This window comes from Ornithorhynchus anatinus, chromosome 11 (genome assembly GCF_004115215.2).
Source record: "Ornithorhynchus anatinus isolate Pmale09 chromosome 11, mOrnAna1.pri.v4, whole genome shotgun sequence".
Taxonomy (NCBI): Eukaryota; Metazoa; Chordata; class Mammalia; order Monotremata; family Ornithorhynchidae; genus Ornithorhynchus; species Ornithorhynchus anatinus.
In genome coordinates, this window is record NC_041738.1 from 56,325,909 (window position 1) to 56,338,409 (window position 12,501).

At 66.9% G+C, this 12,501-nt stretch overlaps 1 protein-coding gene across 10 annotated transcripts in view; it reads left to right on the top strand.

Annotated features, from left to right (window-relative positions):
* USP28 (ubiquitin specific peptidase 28) overlaps nucleotides 1–12,501 on the top strand; it is a 53,246-nt gene that overhangs the window by 18,121 nt on the left and 22,624 nt on the right. For 7 of the 10 annotated variants that reach the window (XM_029074946.2, XM_029074941.2, XM_029074943.2 and 4 more), the window contains 10 exons: nucleotides 281–440; nucleotides 1,110–1,196; nucleotides 2,091–2,228; nucleotides 3,830–3,903; nucleotides 5,195–5,268; nucleotides 7,453–7,601; nucleotides 9,017–9,144; nucleotides 9,316–9,411; nucleotides 11,669–11,791; nucleotides 12,109–12,278. In XM_029074946.2, the coding sequence (XP_028930779.1) occupies nucleotides 281–440; nucleotides 1,110–1,196; nucleotides 2,091–2,228; nucleotides 3,830–3,903; nucleotides 5,195–5,268; nucleotides 7,453–7,601; nucleotides 9,017–9,144; nucleotides 9,316–9,411; nucleotides 11,669–11,791; nucleotides 12,109–12,278 (1,199 nt within the window). The remainder of the gene's footprint in view (nucleotides 1–280; nucleotides 441–1,109; nucleotides 1,197–2,090; nucleotides 2,229–3,829; nucleotides 3,904–5,194; nucleotides 5,269–7,452; nucleotides 7,602–9,016; nucleotides 9,145–9,315; nucleotides 9,412–11,668; nucleotides 11,792–12,108; nucleotides 12,279–12,501) is intronic. The other 3 variants (XM_029074942.2, XM_029074944.2, XM_029074952.2) reach the window with 1 other exon arrangement.

A 12,501-nucleotide genomic window follows, 5' to 3' on the forward strand; every position in this document is an offset into this window, starting at 1 on the left:
GGGCGGCCGGAGGCGGAGGCGGGAGAGGTTCACCCCCGCCTCAGTCGGTCTCTGACCCCTCCTCCGAGGGCGCGGACCGTCCCCGTGGCCGTCTGTGGACAGGGTTGTCCCGAGCCGCTGCCGAAGGCCCGCGTCTCCGGGCCCGCGGAGCCGGAGGTGGCCCGGTCGAGTTAGGAGACGGGGGGTTTGCCGTCTTGAGAAGCCCCCCCGTAAATCGCCGGGGCGGGGAGGGGATTTTTACCGAGCTTGACCCGCGGCCGCGTTTGGGGTTGACCCGAAGCAGGGTTCAAGGGGCGGCGGCCGAGAGCAAGCGCCCCAAGAGGAAACGCTGCGAGGTCTGGGGGGAGGACCCCAACCCCAACACCTGGAGGCGAGTGAGCGGCTGGCCCGTGGGGCTGAAGAACGTCGGCAACACCTGCTGGTTCAGCGCGGTCATTCAGGTAGGGCGCTGCGCCCCTCGCCCCGGGGAGCTTCCGCCGGCTGCCCGGGCCAGACTCCGCCGGGCGGCTCAAGCCGGCCGCAGAGAGCGGAAGGGAGAGTCGCGGCTGATGACGACAAGGATCGCTCGCGTCACGTAGCGCTTTTTTTCCTGGCGGTGCTCGTTATCACGTGCCAGGCGTCGCGCCGAGCGCCACGCGAGGTCGTCCGGTTGGACGTCCCCGTCCCGTCCGGAGCTCCCGGTCTACGGACGGAGGAGTAGAGTCGAATCCCCCTTTTGCGGATGAGGTGACCGAGGCACAGGAAAGGGAAGTGACTCGCCCAAGGTCACGCAGCGAGGAGTTGGCAGACCCGGGATCAGAATCCAGGTCCGCCCGACTCCCGGGCCCACGCTCTATCCGGCGGGCCACGCCGCTTGTCCGGTTTTCACTTAGATCATTTCGTCGGTCCTCCCGACGTCCCCGCGAGGCCGGGGGGGGATGGGGCGACGGGCCCGGCGCGTCGAAGGGGACGGACGAACCCGGACAGGTTCCTCGGGAAGGAAGGGCCGGGCCGCTCGAAGCCCCGTTGCCCGACGGTCAGACGCTCCCCCTTTCCGCTGGGCCGCTCTTCCTTCGGCCAGTGATGGGGGTTTTGAGAAGTCAGTGAACCCGCCCCCGTTTTCCTTTCAGTCTCTCTTCCAACTGCCCGAGTTTCGAAGGCTCGTGCTCGGCTACAGCCTCCCGCCGAATTTAAAGGAAAATTGCCGGAGCCACGCGGTGAGTCGGGGCTGGGAACCTCCGGAGCCGGGGGAACCGCTGGGGCTGCCTTGACCCTAGTCGGTTTCTCCGTTACCTTTCCTGGTGTCGCCCCCTCCCCCTCGTAGCCTCCCCTACTTTTGCGTCTCGGGATCCGTTTGTGGTTCGGGGGGGGTTAAATCCCGTAGCGTCAACTAGTGTTGGTCGGTCGGTTATATTTACCGAGCGCGTACCGCGTGAAGAGCACCGTGCCGAGCGTGCGGGAGAGCGCAGCATAACGATGACGGACCCGTCCCGCGCCCTCAACGAGCTTCCCGGCCGGAGCCGGGGAGATAGATATCGATACACGTAATTAAATTACAGATACGTGCGTGAGTGCCGTGGGGCTCGGATGGGGGACGAACAGAGGGGACGAGTCGGGGCAGCGCAGAAGGGGAGAAGTGGGAGAAGAGGAGAGGAGGGCAACCGCGGAAGGTTTCAGAGGGATTGGGGCCTCGGGCAGAACCGGGGAGAGTCAGAGGCACCTGTTCTGTTTCTGGGTCCCCTCCCTCGCTCCAGCCAGGGACCGGAGCCAGAGGCCTGGAAATTCTCGAAAGGGAGGAATCGGTTCTCATCCGAGAGAGCTGCCTTCTACCGGCAACCCAACGCATCCGGCGCCGCGGCCCTCCCGGGCGACTTGGCTTCGAGTCGGCGGGCCAGCCGGCCGGTCCCCTCGGAGTCCGCTCTCCCCTCGGGCCGGCCCGAATCGGCGCCGTCCCGTTGGCGAAGGCCGTCGACCTCGACGGCTGCCCCGGGGGCCCGAGGGGAGGGTCTTCCCCGTCACCCCTCGGTGGCCTTGGACGCTCTGGGTCCCGCAGCCGGAATCTTCTTGAGTCGCCCCCCCTCCCCCAAGATCGTGTCGGCGTGTCTCCGCAGGAGAAGAGAAACATCGTGTTTATGCAGGAGCTTCAGTATCTGTTCGCGCTGATGATGGGATCAAACCGTAAATTTGTGGACCCCTCGGCGGCCCTGGAGCTGTTGAAGGGAACCTTCCGGTCAGCTGAGGAACAACAGGTGCCCCGAAGAGGCCCCGCCCCCCCCTCTCTCTCTCTCCCTCCCTCCCTCCCTCCCCGCCCCCATCTTCTTCTTCTTCAGCGGTATTTATCGAGCACTTACTGTGTGCAAAGCCCTGTACTGAGTGTTTGGGAGAGTACTGTGAGCCCCCCCGTGGGACAACCTGATCACCTTGTATTCCCCCAGCGCTCAGGACAGTGCTTTGCACACAGTAAGCGCCTAACGGATGCCCCCGTCTATTTACTTACGGTCTTAATCCCCATTTTACGGATGAGGGAACCGAGGCACGGAGAAGTGACTTGCCTTCACGGGCGGCGGAGCCGGAATTAGAACCCGAGGCCTGATTCCTAGGCTCTCGATCGCTTGCTCCCCCTTTCCCCCTCCCCCTCCCCGCCAAACGAAAAAGCCCGAACCGGAAGAGACCGACCAGAAGGCCTTGTATCCAGGCTCGGGGGACGTGCCGAGCTGTTCCTCTAGATTCAAGGGTGGAACTCTGAGGCCCCCTCCCCGGGGGCCAGTTTTTTCCTCCCGACGCGGGAAACGTGTCCGCTTGGCTCTGTCCGGGCCGGGGCCTGGCCTGAAGGGGAGCTGCCGCTCCAGCAGCGGAGCCTCGTGCCCTGGGAGACCTGGATTTTTAAAAAGGATCTCTCCCGTCCCCAGCCGGTCAAGCAGCGTGGCCTCGTGGAAGTAGCGTGGGCCAGGGAGTCGGAGGACCCGGGTTCTAAACCCAGCTCCGCCTCTCCGTCCGCTGCGTTGCGTGGGGCGAGTCGCTTCACTTCTCGGTGCCTCAGCTCCCTCGGCTGTAAAACGGGGATGAAGACCGTGAGCCCCAACGTGGGACAACCTGATTCCCCCGTGTCTACCCCAGCGCTTAGACCGGTGCTCGGCACATAGTGAGCGCTTAACAGACGCCAGCGTTATCAAACCCGGCTCCGCCTCCCGTCCGCTGCGTTACGTGGGGCGAGTCGCTTCCCTTCTCTGGGCCTCAGTTCCCTCGTCTGCAAAACGGGGATTCAGACCGTGAGCCCCGTGCGGGACGGGGACCGTGTCCAACCTGATGATCTCACGTGTCCTCCGGCGCCGAAGACGGCGCCTGACGTGTAACGGAGTGTCTGACGGTGGGTCGAATTAATTAAATACTATAGAGATGGGTAAATCAATAGGCCCTTCCAATGTGGCCGGTCCCGGTGCCAGAGGGGATCAGGCAGTGCTGTTCACCGAGCGCTTACTGCGTGCCGAGCGCTGTACTGAGCGTCCTGGAGAGTACAGTCTAACGGAGTCGGTAGGGACGTGCCCAGCCCGAACCGGGTTTACCGGCCCAGAGGGGAAACGGGGTCAGGCGGCTCACCTCGGGGACGGGAGCCCGTTCTCGTGGAGGGGAGGAGCCTCTCGCCACAAGTGATTCAGGTCGAAATCCTTCCCTCTCCCCGGGACCCGCCCCCCCCCCCCCCCCCCCCCCCGAGGAGACCGGGCCTACTTGGGATGGACCTCTCGCGGACTCAGTTTGGCCGTCTCCCGTCGGGTAGAGGTCGGGGGAGGGCCTGGGTCCCCCCGGGGAGGCCCCCGCCGTAACTGCGGTCCTGTTCCGGCCTCTCTCGTAGCAAGACGTGAGCGAGTTCACGCACAAGCTGCTGGACCGGCTGGAGGACGCCTTCCAGTTGGCCGTTAACGTCAGGTGAGCGTCCGGGCCCCGGGCCCCGGCCCCCCCCCCCCCGCCGCCCAGACAGGACCGCCTCTCAGAGGAGCCTGGGGGCGGACCGCGGAGGGCGGGACTAGCCCAGCCGGCCTCGAGCCCCGGACGCCAGAACGACACTCCAGCCCCGTTCGGTAGTCGGGCGGCGCGTGGGCCCGGGAGTCAGAAGGAGCCGGGTTCCAATGCCGGCTCCTTCACTTGACTGCCGCGTGACCTTGCCGGGCGAGCCACCGCCCTTCTCTGCGCCTCGGTGCCCTCGTCCGTAAAATGGGGATTAAGCCCGCGAACCGTGTGAGCCGTGAACCCAGTGCTTAACGGAGTGCCTGGCACGTGGTGCACACTTAGCAGATATCACGATTATCGGTGTTAGTATCCGGTAGAACGCATCCCAGTTCTGCCACCGGCCCGCTGCGGGACCGGGACCTGCGGGCAGGTCACTCGGCCTGATTACCCTGTATCTACCTTAGCGCTTAGAACGGCGCTCCGCACGTAGTTAAGCGCTCAGCCGATACCGTAGCGATCGTTATTCTCTGGGCCTCCATTTCCTCCTGTGTAACATGGGGGTCGGATACCCGTTCTCTCTCCTACTTGGACCGTGAGCCCCATGCGGGACGAGAACGGCGCTCGCCCTGATTAATTGGTATCCACCCGATGCGTAGGACGGTTCTGGGGACACCCTGAACAAGTGACGGTATGATACGTTATGATATCACAAAATGATCTATAATTCTCTACGAGTGACATAGCAGATTGTTATATAATAGTATACTGACGATAGCACGCGAGGCAGTTCCCGGACCTGCAACCGGATCTCCGACCCCAGCAGGCCACGGAGACGTCCGACCCGACCGACGATGTTGGAATTTGTCATGCGCTCGCTCTGCGCAGAGCGCCGTTCTGAGCGCCCGGGGGAGACGCGGGGTCGTCCCACGTGAGGCTCGCGGTGACTCCCCATTTTTCGGATGAGGGGACCGAGGCACGGAGGGGTGAAGTGACTCGCCTACCGTCACGCGGTTGGCGAGTGGCGGAGGAGGGATTCGAACCCGTGACCTCCGACTCCCACGGTCTTTCCGCTGAGCCGCGCCGCCTCTCCGACGGGCAGAGCGGCACCTCGCGGGTGACCTGGGGATGGGGGCTAGGGCAATCCAGGCAGACTAGGCCCCTTCGGGACTCCTCCTGGCCGGGAAAGGCGGGTCCATCCCCCCCCCCCCCCCCCCCGCCGGGTCGTCCTCCCTTTCGTCTCCCAACCCGTCTCCCTTCCGGCGAGCGGCAGCCCGAGGAGTAGATCTGAGAACCCGATGGTGCGGCTGTTCTACGGCACGTTCCTGACCGAAGGAGTCCACGAAGGTAAGCGACCCGTCCCTCCGTCCTGGGTGCCGACGGCCCTGGGGGAGCAGCGTCGCCCAGTGGATGGAGCACGGGCCTGGGGGGGGGGGGGTCCGAAAGCCCGGCTCCCCCGCTTGTTGGCTGTGTGCCCCCGGGCAAGTCGCTTCACTTCTCCGGGCCTCGGTTCCCTCGTCTGGAAGATGGGGATGGAGACTGTGAGGCCCCACGCGGGGCACGGAGGGCGCCACGTCCGATTACCTCGTCTCCTCCCCGGCGCTGAGAACAGTGCCCGGCGTACAGCGGGCGCTTCACGGATACCGTAGAAATACCGTGAGGCATTTTTTATTTTATAAATACTTCAGAAGATATCCGATACCGGAAAATAAAACGAATGCCATAAAAAGTAAGTGCCGCTCTGGTATTTGTTAAACGCCCCCGCTCTGACACGCACCGTACTTGGCCGCGGTGTAAATTCAAGATGATCAGGTTAGAGATGGGCCTCGTTCCACCTGGGGCTCACCGTCAGGGTAGGAGGGAGCGCGGGTAGCGAATCCTCGTTTTACAGACGAGGCAACCGGAGTTCGGAGAATAATGACGACGACGACGACGATGACGGCGTTCTTAAACGCTCACTGTGCGCCGACGCCGCTCCGAGCACCGGGGTGGATACGGGCGAATTGGGATGGCCACGCTCCCTGTCCCACCGCGGGGCTCACCGTCTCAAATCCCCATTTTCCAGCCGAGGCAACCGGGGCCCAGAGAAGCGACTCGCCCGAGGTCGCCCGGCAGCCGAGTGAGTGGCCGAGCAGGGATTGGAACCCGTGGCCTTTGACTTCCGGGCCCGTGCAGCGAGCAGGCGGTGGGATCGGAACCCAGGTCCCCCGACTCGCGGGAACACGCTCTCTCCTCTAGGCCCCACGCTTTCCGGCAGTCCGTCGGCTGTGTTCGCCGAGATTGCGCTAAACCTAGGAAAGTACAATACGGTGGAGTCTGTTCGTCGCCATCGTTCTCGTCTGTCCGTCTCCCCCGACTGGACCGTGAGCCCGTCAGAGGACGGGGACTGTCTCTGTCTGTTAGCGATGGGTCCGTTCCGAGCGCTTAGTACGGTGCTGTGCACCGTAGTAAGCGCTCAATAAATACCGGTGAACGGAGGGAGGCGGTAGACACGATACCCGCTTACAAACCCGTGGTCGTCGTCATCTCGTCTACCCCCGTCCTCAGCACGGTGCTCGGTCCAGAGCAGGCAGCGTGGCCCCGTGGGAAAAGCGCGGGCCCCGGGTTCTGATCCCAGCCCCGCCCCTTGTCTGCTGGGTGACCCCGGGCCCGGTCACTTAACTTCTCCGGGCCTCACTTCCCTCATCGAAAAGTAAGACTGCGAGCCCTGTGCGGGCTAGGGACCGTGGGTCAGAAATGCTCACCTTCTCTCTGCCCCAGCACTTCGCGCCGCGCCTGGCACGTAGATGCCATTAAGAGAGAAAGCGGTAAGCGCTCAACAGCACCACCGCCTCTGTCGACGTCTTAAATATAATAACGTTGGGATCCGTTAGGCGCTCCCTACGTGCAGGGCACCGTCCCGAGCGCCGAGGCAGATACGGGGTCATCGGGGTCGTCCCACGCGAGGCTCACGGTCAGTCCCCGTTTTGCAGCTGAGGTCACCGAGGCCCAGAGAAGTCAAGTGACCCGCCCGCAGTCCCGCGGGCCGACAGGCGGCCGAGCCGGGAGTCGAACCCACGACCTCTGACTCCGAAGCCCGCGCTCTTTTCACTGGGCCACGCTTTCTCCGGGTGTTCCGTCCCAGTCGACTCCACCCTCTTCTAAGAAAGCAGATGTATAAAATGCAGCATTAGTAGGTCGTGGCGGGTTTCTCCGAAGTGCCAGTCCTCTCGCTCGGGGCAAAATCTGAAGCGAATCCCTCCAGCCCCGACGGACATCTTGATCCCGTCGATTGCTACCCCGATGCTGTTTATCGCTGTCGTTCTCGTCCGTCTCCCCCGATCGGACCGTAAGCCCGTCGGAGGGCAGGGACCGTCGCTGTCCGTCACCGATCTGTCCGTTCCAAGCGCTCCGTCCGGCGCTCTGCCCGTAGTAAGCGCTCAGTAGATACTTCCGGATGAATGGGCCTGTAATCCGTAGAAGGAAATCGCAAAACGCGTGTCCTCCGAGAGAAGTGGCGGCCGGAGGTCACCTCCTCCTCCCTCCTTCCAGGCAAGACCTTCTCCAACATCGAGACCTTCGGCCAGTATCCCCTGCAGGTGAACGGTCACCGGAACCTGAACGAGTGCCTGGAAGGGGCCATGGTGGAGGGGGAGATCGAGATGGCTCCTTCCGACCGGTCGGCCAAGTATGGACAAGAGGTAATGACGACGTTGGTGTCCGTTAGGCGCTTGCTACGGGCCGAGCCCTGTTCTTGAGCGCTGGGCTGGGTACAGGGTAATCCGGCGGGTCCCACGTGAGGCTCACAGGTAATCCCCGTTTTCCGGACGAGGTGACCGAGGCGCGGAGAGGTGAAGTGACCCGCCCACGGTCACGCAGCCGACGGGTGGCGGAGCCGGGGTTCGTTCGTTCGTCCGTCCGTCCGATAGTATTTATCGAGCGCTCACCACGCGCGGAGCACCGGACCGAGCGCTCGGGACGAACGAGCCGGCAACGGACGGAGACGGCCCCCGCCGGCCGACGGGCTCACGGTCCGGTGGGGGGGGGAGACGGACGGGCGAGAAGGATGGCGACGGATAGAGTCGGGGGGAAGGACGTCCCGTAAAAACGACGGCAACCCGTGACCCCGGATTCGAACCCGTGACCCCAAGCCCGGGCTCTTCCCGCTGAGCCACGCCGCTTCCCGTAGCCCGCCCTAGGTGGCCCACCCCTTTTCCGTCTCCTCCCTCCTTATCAAACATTCCCGTGGGGGCGAGCGGTGTCCCAAGCCCCTTGGCGTTTCTGAGAAAGGGTCGCCAGCCGCTAATCTGAGTTTTACGGTCACCCTTGGGCTGATTCCGGGAGCTCGTACGGTCACCCGTCCGTCTCTCTCCCCCTCTTTCTCTTCCCCGCGCTTCCTCTTCCTCCCTGTCTTGCTTTCCGTCTCTGTTTATCGTTGGATCGTACTCTCCCGAGCGCTCAGCCCAGCGCTCTGCGCGTGGCGCTCAGCGAACGCTATCGGACGAGCGCTCCGCACGCGGCGAGCGCTCGAGAGATACGATCGGACGAGCGAAGAAGGAGCCAGCGGTCTAGAGAGACAGCAGAACGGGGCCAACCCGTAGGCCTCGGGGCGAGCTGTCTGGGCCGTCGGGGCCGACCTCAGCGACCGCTCAGTACGGTGCGCGGCACGTAGCGAGCGCTCGGCGGGCCCGCGGCTCCCGGGGGGGGGGGGGGGGAGGCGGCGGGGGGAGCCGGACGGGGGGGCGGAGCCGGGAACAGAACCCGGGGCCTTCTGATTCCCGGGCCCGCGCCGCGTCCGCCGGGCCACGCCACGTCTGCTGCCGCCGTCCGTCCTCCTACTCGGACCGGCGGCCCCGCGACTGTCGTGCGTCGTGTAACGGGCGCTCATCGGACGCGCCCCCCCGCCCCCCCCCCCCCCCCCCCCCGGCGGCGTCATTATCATTCTTTTCCCAAGCGTCGGTCGGCCAGCCGTCTCGTTCGACTTCGGCAGACCCTTCTCGATCCTCGGCACCTAGTGAGCGCCCGGTAGATCCCGCCGGTCGACGGGCCCGTGGAGCTCGGCCCTCCGGTCTTCCGACTCGCCCTCCGCTCCCTTTTAACTTGCGCTTCTTTCCAGCGGTGGTTCACCGAGCTCCCTCCCGTGCTGACCTTCGAGCTGTCCAGGTTTGAGTTCAACCAGTCCCTCGGGCAACCGGAGAAGATCCACAACAAGTTGGAGTTCCCCCAGATCATCTACATGGACCGGTGAGCCCCCGCCGGGGGGGGGAGGTGAACCCGCGGGGGCCCTCCGCCTTTTGTTCCGTCCGGTGAGTTGGGGGAGACGGTCTTCTCTCTCGCCCTCCGCCGCCCCCGGAGGAAACTCTCTCGTACCCCCTCGACCCCCGGGGCGGGGGGGGGGGGTTCTCGTCGGCCCAGGTTCTCGTACGGCAGCAGAGAGCTCGTCCGCACCAAGAGGGAGCACGTCCGGAAGCTGAAGGAGGAGGTGGCTCACCTGCGGCAGAAGCTGGACAGGTGAGGCACCGGCCGTCGGTCGGCAGTAACGATGATAACGCTGACGTTGGCGTCTGTTAAGCGCTCGCTCCGTGCGGGGCGCCGTTCCGAGCGCCGGGGCGGACGCGGGGGGAGTCGCGTCGTCCCACGCGGGGCTCACGGTCTTCGTCCCCGTGTTGCCGACGAGGGGACCGAGGCACGGAGAAGTCGGGTGACCCGCCCGCGGTCGCGCGGCTGACGCGCGGCGGGGCCGGCATTCGAACCCGTGACCTCCGACCCCGAAGCCCGGGCCCTTTCCGCCGAGCCACGCCGCTTCGGGTCTCCTGACTCCCGCCCTCTCTCCCCTAAGCTTCAGACGGAACGGCTTATGCCGTCTCTTCTTATTCTTCTCCTCCCTCTCCCTTCGGGTAACTTTATATACGCGTCTATCTCTGGGAGGTCGCTTATCTTTTCGAGATTTGCAGAATGGGCTCGGAAGAACATCTGGCTAGGAGGCGGTCGGTCTGTGGACCGACCGCGGGTCCCCGCCCCCGGCCCCCTCCCCACCGAGCCGAGGACCGCCGATGACGGACCGTCGGAAGTCGGCCGGCCGACGGTCATCGGCGTCGCGCTTGCGGCGGCGAGAATCGAAGCCGACTCCCGCCCCCGGCGATCGCCCCGGGGATCGCCGAGGGTTCCCGGGATCGGCCGGGCCCCTCCCGAAGCGTGGAGATCAGCCACCCGGGATGGGGCCGGGTCCGTATCCAGCGCTCGGGGCGCGGGCGGTGACGGGGCCGGGATTAGGCCTCTGGATCCCGGCCCGGCCCGGGCCTCCCCGGAAGCTCGTCGGAGAGGAGGAGCCGGCGGGATTTCGCGCGCCCGCGCGGACCCGCCGGGGCTGCGGCCCGGCACGTCGAACGGGGCCCCGCTCTCGGTCCCCCGGCCGGGAAACGGAGGGAAGCGGCGTGGCGCAGTGGGAAGAGCCCGGGCTTGGGAGTCGGAGGTCACGGGGTCCGACTCCCGGCGCCGCCGCCGGTCGGCTGTGCGACCGCGGGCGGGTCGCTCGGCTTCCCCGGGCCTCGGCGACCTCGTCCGTAAGACGGGGATGGAGACCGGGGGCCCCACGCGGGACGACCCGATCCCCCCCGTATCCGCCGGCGCTTGGGACGGCGCTCCGCACGTAGTAAGCGCCGAACGGATAGCACCAGTCGGAAGCGGCGTGGCTCGGCGGAAGGAGCCCGGGCTTCGGAGTCCGGGGGTCACGGGTCCGGCTCCCGGCTCCGCCGCCGGTCGGCTGGGTGACCGCGGGCGGGTCGCTTCGCTTCTCCGGGCCTCGGTCACCTCACCCGGAAGACGGGGATCGGGACCGCGGGCCCCACGTGGGACGACCCGATTCCCCCGTGTCTACCCCGGCGCCTGGAGCGGTGCCCGGCCCGTAGTGAGCGCTTAACGGATGCCGACGTCGTCATTCGGCTGGTCTCACGTGGGGACTCGGAAGCGGGAGAGCCCCACGGAGCCTCGGGGCTGGCCGACGTCGTGAGGGCCGGTTCCATTCGGGTTGGCTAGAGAAGCAGTGTGGCGGAGCGGGCGGAGCCCGGGCCCGGGGGTCAGAAGGACCCGGGTTCTGATCCCGGCCCCGCCGCCCGTCCGCTGCGCGACCCTGGCCGAGTCATCTCCCCCCGCCGAGCCTCGGTTCCCTCATCCGTAAAAAGGAGATTCGGATTGCGAGCCCCGGGTGGGACGTGGACCGCGGCCAACCGGATCGGCGCGCCTCCCTCCGAACGCTCGGCACGGCGCCCGGCGCCCCGGCAGCCCTGAACGAATGCCGTTCTTTCAAAAAAAAAAAAAAAACCGGATCCCGCGGGGTGAAGCGTCCGCACGAGACGGCGGTCGGAGTCCCGTGGCTCAGTGGAAGGGGCCTGGGCCTGAGAGTCGGAAGGACCTGGGTTCGGATTCCCGCCCGGCCACCTGTCTGCCGGGCGACCCGGAGAAGGCCAGGTCGCCCTCCTTCGCCTCGGTCACCTCGCCTGTAGAACGGGGATTGAGACCGCGGGGCCCCGGTGCCTCACGGACTCCGACCCGATCGGTCCGTATCCGCCCCGGCGCTTAGCGAGGGCTCGACGGGCGCCGTTAAAAGAAACGGAACGGGGGCCGCACGAGGCGGAGCATCCAGAGGGAGCCGCGGTCGGGGTCCCCTCCCTAGGCCGGCAGTAGCGGGGGCCGCATCCCCCCCTTCCGGGCCGAGCCGCCGCCCCGCCGTCGGGGCTGACCCGGCGCCCCGCCGCCTCCGCCCCCTCAGGTACGAGAGGTACGGCTCCGGCCCGGCTCGCTTCCCCCTCCCGGACATGCTGCGGTACGTCCTCGAGTTCGCCGACACGCGGCCCGCCCCGGCCGATTCCGACGCGCCGCCCGAGCCGGAGGGGTAAGCGAGGGCGCCCCCCCGCGGCTCGTCGGAAGCCCTCCCCGATCCCCCTCGTCCTCCTCGGCTCCCTCGCGGCCCCTCCGCGGGCGGGAGGCCCGGGGCCTCCCCGGCCCCCCCCCGGGCTCCCGTCGGGCCCGTCGGGAGCGGGCTCGCGAATCTCCTCTCCGCCCGGGGCCGGGGAGAGGGTCGGAGTTGGTCGCGGTGCCGCCGGGCGGAGCCGCCCGCCCGACTCCGAAGCCTCCGCTCCCCTTCCCGCCGCCCGCCCTCCCGCCCCCCCGGGCGGGGGCCCGCTGAGCGTCCGACTTGCGTCCCTCCAGCCCGGCGGCGGCGGACGGTTCGCCGGCTCCCCTCGGCGAGCCTTCCGCGCCGCCGCCCTCGACCCGCCGGCCCGAACGCCCGGCGCCCCGCGCCGTCACGGAGGAGGAGAGGAGCTTCGTTCAGACCTGCCTTCGGCGGTGGAGAGATGAGATAGAGCAGGATATTCGAGGTAGGGCCCGGAGTCACGGGGGGAACGGAGGGCCCGTTGTCACCGCGTCGTCGTCCTCCGAGGAGCTCACCTTGTCTCGGTGTGAGAAGCGGCACGGCGGCGCGGATGGGGCCCGGGAGTCGGGAGATCCATCGCGGGTTCCCGTCCCGGCTCCGCCCCGTGTCTGCCGGCCGGCCTCGGGCGGATCGCCTCGCTGGGCCTCGGTCGCCGCGTCTGTCAAACG